Raw genomic sequence first — 7,798 nt, 5'->3', positions numbered from 1 at the left:
TCAGAAGCATGGTCGGCTAGCCAAGGAAGGTCGAAATACAGCGAATCAGGGTAGTACTTCCGAAGAAGGGCTAAACGCACATCACACTACCAAGAAGGCTACGTTATTCAGAATTCTTCCAGTGACGCTAAAGTGGAAGGAGAAAACGGTAGAAACGTTTGCATTTTTGGACGACGGATCGGACATGACGCTGGTCGAGCAATCGATCGCGGAACGATTAGGCATTGATGATGGCGAACCTCTTCCCCTTTGCCTAACTTGGACCAGCAACGTGACTAGACAGGAACCGAAGTCCCAACGGATTCATCTGGAGATATCCGGAAAAGGCAAAACCGAACGGTTCACCTTAAATGATGCAAGGACGGTTTCTAGCCTCAACCTACCGAAACAGACGCTGAAATACGGAGAGTTGGCACGGCAATATACTCACCTTCGCGGTCTTCCGGTCACTAGCTATGAGGCAGCAACGCCGGGCATCCTTATCGGTTCAAACAATGCCAGCCTGACTGCAACGTTGAGCTTGCGCGAAGGTCAACTAGGCGACCCTCTGACCAGCAAGACTCGACTCGGTTGGTCGGTCTATGGCTATACTGCGGAAGGAGAGGGGATGACGAACTTCACGCTACACGTGTGCGAGTGTCGACGAGAATTCTAGGCGGATCAAGATCTTCATGAACTCGTCAAGCAACATTTCACGGTTGAAAGTATTGGTGTTTCGGCAGACAAGGGGCCGGAATCGGAAGAGGATAAACGCGCCCGGCGGATCCTGGAAAAAACAACGAGGCGCATTTCGAATCGCTATGAGACTGGCCTGTTATGGCGCCATGACCTTGTGGAATTTCCGAACAGTATTCCCATGGCGATGCGGCATCTACAATGTTTTGATAGAAGAATGGCGAAAGACTACAGACAAGCGTCCAGCGGCAGATCAGCGAGTATCTGGAGAGTGACTATATCCACGAGGTGACGAAGGAAGAAATAGAATCTACGGACCCTAAGAAGGTTTGGTACTTGCCATTAGGTGCTGTAAGGAATCCGAAGAAGCCGGGCAAAATTAGGCTCGTTTGGGACGCGGCAGCGAAAGTAGGAGGAGTTTCTTTCAACTCTATGCTCCTCAAGGGACCAGATCTGCTGACTCCTCTTGCTTCGGTGCTGTGCAAATTTCGAGAACGGCCGGTAGCTGTGTGCGGGGATCTGAAACAGATGTTTCATCAATTCAGAATACGCCAGAAAGATGCGCACAGCCAACGGTTCTTCTACAGAGAGCATCCTTCGCAACCGGTCAGGACTTTCGTAATGGACGTTGGTACCTTTGGAGCCACATGCTCCCCTTGTCAAGCTCAGTACATAAAAAACCTTAACGCAGAGGAAAACGAAGATGAGTTCCCGGAGGCAGCAGATGCAATTAAGGAGAAGCACTATGTCGATGATTATCTCGACAGTTTCGACACTGAAGAAGAGGCGATCAAGGTCGCGCTGGAAGTTACGGAAGTTCATGCTCGCGGAGGCTTCTGCATCCGGAACTGGCACTCTAATTCGGACGCTCTTCTAAAACGGGTCGGGGAACCCAGTGCAGAGCAATCAAAGGCTATCAGCATCGATTCAGAAAACGGAGCCGAACGAGTTTTGGGCCTCTTATGGTTGCCAAAAGAAGACATCATTGCCTTTTCGAGCAACCCACAGCTGCATGATATTGCTCCAACGAAGCGGAACATCCTGCGTTGTGTCATGAGCTTGTTTGACTCGCAGGGAATCCTATCACACATCACGATCCAAGGACGGATGATCATCCAGGACACCTGGCGCAATCAAACCCAGTGGGACGACGAGGTTGCTGAAGCTATTCGTTTGCGCTGGTTCCGATGGATAAAACTGTTCGAGGAGGTCGGTCAAATGAGGCTCCAGAGATCCTACTTTCCTGGTTATACTGCTGCAGAGGTCGGCTCAGTAGAGCTCCACGTTTTCACGGATGCCAGTGAAGAAGCGTTCGCCTGCGCAGCTTACTTTCGAGCTACGATAATGGGAAAGGTGCACGTTATGCTGGTGATGGCCAAGGCAAAAATAGCACCATTGAAATCTTTGTCAGTACCACGGCTGGAGTTGATGGGTGCTCTGCTGGGAGCAAGGCTAGCTAAGGCGGTAAAGGAGTACCATACGCTCTCGATCGCTCGCCGTGTAATGTGGACAGACTCACAAACTACATTGGCGTGGGTCCGATCGCAATATCGTCACTACCGACCGTTCGTGGCGTTCCGCGTGGGAGAAATTCTAAGTAAGACGGAAGCCACTGAATGGAGATACGTTCCCACGCAACATAATCCAGCTGACGACGCTACCAAATGGGATAAAGGTCACAGCATAGACGTAACATCTCGTTGGTTCCGTGGACCTGAATTTCTTCACAGGCCGGAAATAGAATGGCCGGAGCAAAGGTCGACGCAGTCTTGGGAGACCGATGAAGAACTACGTCCCAGCATGGTGCACCGTGAAAACCTCGACGAAAATGTCTACCAGATCGGCAAGTTTTCCAAGTGGGAACGTTTGTTAAGAGTGGTGGCATACGTTCATCGCTATATCGCAAACTGTTATTGGAAAAGCAAGAAGCGGGAGCTGATCACGGGATATTTGCGGCAGGAGGAACTGCGGGATGCAGAGAACGGCTTGTGGCGTTTAGTGCAGGCATCTGCGTATCCAGAGGAAGTACTCGTACTGAAACAAGAAGATGGGAACACGAAGAAGCGCATCGAGAGGACTAGTCCGGTCTACAAACTGTCACCGTTCCTAGACGAGCACGGCGTCATGCGAGTGGACAGTCGTATTGGTGCAGTTCCGTACGTTACGTACGACTTCAAATTTCCGATAATCCTGGCTCGTCATCATCATCTCACCAAGCTGATAGTCGACTATCATCACCGACGGTATCTACATGCTAACCACGAGACAGTACTCAATGAAGTTCGCCAGCGACTCCACGTTTCTAATCTTCGTACTGTTGTTCGGCAAGTTATAAAGGAGTGCCAGACATGCAAGATCACCAAGGCAGCTCCTGTACAACCAAGGATGGCTCCCCTTCCAGAGTCACGCCTAGCGGCCATGGCACGTCCGTTTTCTTATGTTGGACTGGATTACTTCGGACCTATTCAGGTCCGCCTCGAAAGTAGCTGCGTCAAACGGTGGGTGGCTTTGTTTACATGCCTGACTGTGAGAGCCGTACACCTGGAGGTCGTTCATTCCCTTTCAACGGAATCGTGCAAAATGGCAGTCCGCCGTTTTGTGGGTCGCCGTGGGTCACCCCTCGAGATTCGCTCAGACAACGGCACAAATTTTCAGGGAGCCAGTCGAGAGCTGCGCGATCAGATCGTAGTCATCGATCACCAGCTGGCAGAAACCTTTACCAACTCTAACACAAAAAGGACCTTTAACCCTCCATCCGCTCCACACTTCGGTGGTTCATGGGAGCGACTCGTGAGGTCAGTCAAGACAGCACTCGGTTCACTGTGCACGGAAAGGAACCCGGACGATGAGACACTGTTGACGGTTATCGTTGAAGCTGAGTCTATTGTGAACTCTAGACCGTTAACATCCATCCCCCTGGAAAGCGTCTACCAAGAGGCCCTGACGCCGAACCATTTCATCTTATTGAGCTCCAGCGGAGTCGCACAACCTCCTACGATTCTGGCGGAGCCGCCTAAAGTTACCCGTACGAACTGGAAGATGGCGAGACAACTTGTAGATCATTTCTGGCGACGCTGGATTCGAGAATACCTTCCGACGATTGCCATCAGAAGTAAATAGACTAGTGAAGCAGAGAGCCTCAAAGTGAACGACCTTGTTCTTATAGTTGATGAAGGTCTACGCAACGGATGGACGAGAGGTCGGGTTGCAGCGGTGATTCCAGGGAGCGATGGGCGCATTCGTCAAGCCATGGTCCAGACCGCTGGAGGGCTTTTTCGGAGACCAGTTACTAAGTTGGCAGTGCTCCAGGTACAAGGTAATTGTAACACAAAGATGGCAACGGAGTTACAGATGCGTTACGGGTCGGGGAATGTTGCTAACGCTGGCAGCCCTGATATTTTGAACAAGGCATCGACCTGTGATACCCCCCGATCAGACTCGAAGCGCACCATCTGACATTGATCCTGCGTATCTACTGATGCGCAACGAACGTCAGGGTAACGTCAAGATGAGGGAAAATAATTGTGAATTAGCAAGTCATCTAAAGAGCATCAGTAACAGTTAATTCGTAAATCTAAGATTGAATTGATTCGTATTAGAATTCCTTATACTAGATTGTGCATTGCGTATTAGGTGATCAAATCAGCCTTTTGCACAGATAACGCGATTTGAGAGGTATCTATGTCGCTAGGTTTGCGTCCATGAGTATTTGCATAGTTTGATCGTGTTCCTCAGATCATCTGGACGATAAATTGAACTACTTCTGTCAAGATTGTTGGGATAGCTATAATCAAGGAGACTAGTTTGTAAGTAGTCTTGCATTTGCTACATTTGAGCTATTTACTAATAATAAATTACCTTCCCAGCTTAAAGAACTCGGCACCAAAATCCAAAGGGCGATTCTCTTGAGATTAATGAGAAGAAGATGACCACAGCCGAGGGTAGTTGACAGCTATCGGGGATGGCTGGTCACACGCTTCGATAAGCCGGCATTTGTGGAGCGATTCCTCATGAAGGGTATCACCCTCTACCTAGCGACGATCTATTTGGAACCCTACCCAGAAATGGACCCAAACCGGTATACCGGTGCCATCCAGAAATCGCAGAACTACGCGCATCCTTGGGCTGCAAAACGGTGAGTCAATAAGGAGAGCGTCCAAAATAGCTTCACAAGTTTCTACCTCATGCTTCCACGGGTCAAGTGATGACAAAGACCGCCAGCTAAGAGTTGTGTGCTTAGCTGGTAGTGTAGCCTGGGCACTGTTGTCCTTCTGACTTCAACTAGATTGAGGAGGTACGACCCGAGCGTCTGTTCACCAAGGAGGTGCGGTTCAAACAGCGTCTGTTCTGGCATCCAGCGCCAGCGGCTGAGTAAGAAACGCTGCATCACGCCCAGCTATGTAGATCCAAGGTGGTAGCCCCATCAGCGTGGTCGTCCCAGTGTTGATTGGAACGTTAAACAGAACTGACACGATGGCCCTCCGGCGAGACAGGAGTGTTGGCGTAGGCCCAATAAGCCACCCGTAAAAATCCCCATTGCGAATAACATAGGAGAAAATACGACTCGATACAATCGGCAAAGGGCCCATATAGCCGAGGCGGTAAACGCACGGGTATTCAGCATGACCATGCTGAGGGTGACGGGTTCGATTCCCGGTCGGTCCAGGATCTTTTCGTAAAGGAAATTTCCTTGACTTCCTTGGGCATAGAGTATCTTCGTGCCTGCCACACGATATACACATGCAAAATGGTCATTGGCAGAGGAAGCTCTCAGTTAAAAACTGTGGAAGTGCTCATAGAACACTAAGCTGAGAAGCAGACTTAGTCACAGTGAGGACGTTACGCCAAAAAGAAGAAGATGAAGAAGAAGACAATCGGCAAAGACCCACGCGACGAAACAAGGACTACGATTGGAAACTTGGAACATAGAATTGCAAGTCACTAGGTTTCGCAGGATGTGACAGGATAATTTACGACGAACTACATCCCCGCAACTTCGACATCGTGGCGTTGCAGGAACTTTGTTGGACTGAGCGGGCATCGAGCGGCTACCTTCTACCACAGATAACAGACGTTTATGCTTATATTGGCAAAAATGCTCAACAGCCATTTTGTATGTAACGAGCAGCTGAAACTCATGTGGCAATCATTTAGAGATGGCGCAGTGATCGATAGTCAGTGATCGCTTTCAAGATTGCTTGCACTACGCAATTTTACATTCAAGATTGTATTCGATCTTGAATGAAACTGGAACTTTGAACTATTCTTGCATTCAAGTTAGATGTAATGTCGCAAACAGTTGAGTAGATGGCGGTAGTGTGCCAACGTATATCGTTTTGAACATTTACACAGGATTCTGCGAAAAATTTGTACTAGCATAAACATCTGTTATCTGTGCTTCTACCAAAGCTGTGGCACCACCAATGAACTGGGAACAGGATTTATAGTGTTGGGCAAGATGCGACAACGTGTGATCGGGTGGCAGCCGATCAACGCAAGGATGTGCATGTTAAGAGTTAAGGGCCGTTTCTTCAACTACAGCATCATCAACGTCCACTGCCCACATGAAAGGGGAACCCGATGACGAGAAATAAGCGTTCTACGCACAGTTAGAGCAAACATAAGTTAATTGTTCGCCGCCTGACGTGAAAATCGCTGTCGGCGACATGAACGCGCAGGTAGGAAGGGAGGAAATGTACAGACCGGTAATCGGGCGAAACAGCCTGCACGCCGTCTCGATTGATAACGGCCAGCGATGCGTAAACTTTGCAGCCTCCCGTGGTATGGTAGTCCGAAGCACCTCCTTCCCCGCACCTGGAGATCACCCGACCATCAAACAGAAAACCAAATCGACCACGTTCTTAACGACGGTAAATTCTTCTCGAATATAACCAATGTCCGCACATACCGTACTGCGAATATAGATTCCGATCACTACTTAGTCGCTGTATGCATGCGCTCAAAACATTCGACAGTTATCACCACGCGACGAAGTCGAACGCCGCGGCTCAACATCGAGCTGCTGCGTAACGTAGAAGTGGCTCAAGACTACGCGCAGCAGTTAGCAGTGGCCCTACCAACGGAAGAACAGCTTGGCGCAGCTACACTTGAAGATGGCTGCACCCTAAAACGAAAGTACACAGCGAATGAGTAACTTGCGAAAAGACAAAGGATTTTTCACTCATATTTGCGTACGACTGGATCAGCACAAAAAATGTGCTGATCCGGTGTTACACAAATTTGCGTGAATTTTCCCACAAGTTTGCATGAAATCTTTTGTCTTTTCGATCGCTGCGTGAAAGTTACTCCTTACTCTGTGTACATCGATCTTTCCGTGTGGAGGGACATCCGATCCGCCATAGGTAGTACCTCGGCTACAGCACTAGGCTTCGCGACTCCGAATCACAACAGCGACGGCGAATGTGAACAGTTGAAAAACGAGAGGAATGCAGCATGAGCGAGAATGCTGCAACACCGTACGAGAGCGAATGAGGCACGTTACAAAAAGGCGCGGAACAGGCAGAACTCAGTCTTCCGGATGAAGAAGCGCCAGCAGGAAGAACGAGATCGCGAAGCGATGGAAGAGCTGTACCGCGCTAAGGATACACGAAAGTTCTACGAGAAGCTGAACCGCTCGTGCAGAGGGTTCGTGCCACAAACCGACATGTGCCGAGATGATCACGGGAATATTCTCACGAGCTAGCATGAGGTGGTCGAGAGGTGGCGGCAGCATTACAATGAGCACCTCAATGGCGACGTTGCAAGTTCCGAAGGTGGTGTGGTAACAGATCTAAGGAGTATGTGCACAGGACGAAAGACTTCCGGCCCCTAACCCCCAAGAGATTGAGGAGGAGGTTGGCCGGCTGAAAAATAACAAAGCCGCTGGAGCAGATCAACTACCAAGCGAGCTTCTAAAAAACGGTGGAGAAGCACTGGTGAGAGCACTACACTGGGTCACTACCAAGATTTGGGAGGAGGAAGCATTACCGGAGAAATGGATGGAAGGTAATCGAGTGTCCCATATCTACAAAAAGGGCGACAAGTTGGATTGCAAGAACTATCGAGCGATCACACTACTGAGCGCTGCCTACAAAGATACTCTCTCAAACTTTATGCCACCGTC

The 7,798-nt window shown here is 49.5% G+C and overlaps 1 protein-coding gene across 1 annotated transcript; it reads left to right on the top strand.

Moving 5' to 3' along the window:
* Positions 1-1,107: 1,107 nt before the first annotated feature.
* LOC134289632 (uncharacterized) lies at positions 1,108-3,795 on the top strand. Its single transcript, XM_062855783.1, has one exon. It carries the CDS (start codon positions 1,108-1,110, stop codon positions 3,793-3,795), a length of 2,688 nt encoding a protein of 895 aa, XP_062711767.1.
* Positions 3,796-7,798: the final 4,003 nt, after the last annotated feature.

The sequence above is a fragment of the Aedes albopictus genome, chromosome 1 (assembly GCF_035046485.1).
Source record: "Aedes albopictus strain Foshan chromosome 1, AalbF5, whole genome shotgun sequence".
Taxonomy (NCBI): Eukaryota; Metazoa; Arthropoda; class Insecta; order Diptera; family Culicidae; genus Aedes; species Aedes albopictus.
This window is presented reverse-complemented; position numbering and strand designations above follow the sequence as displayed.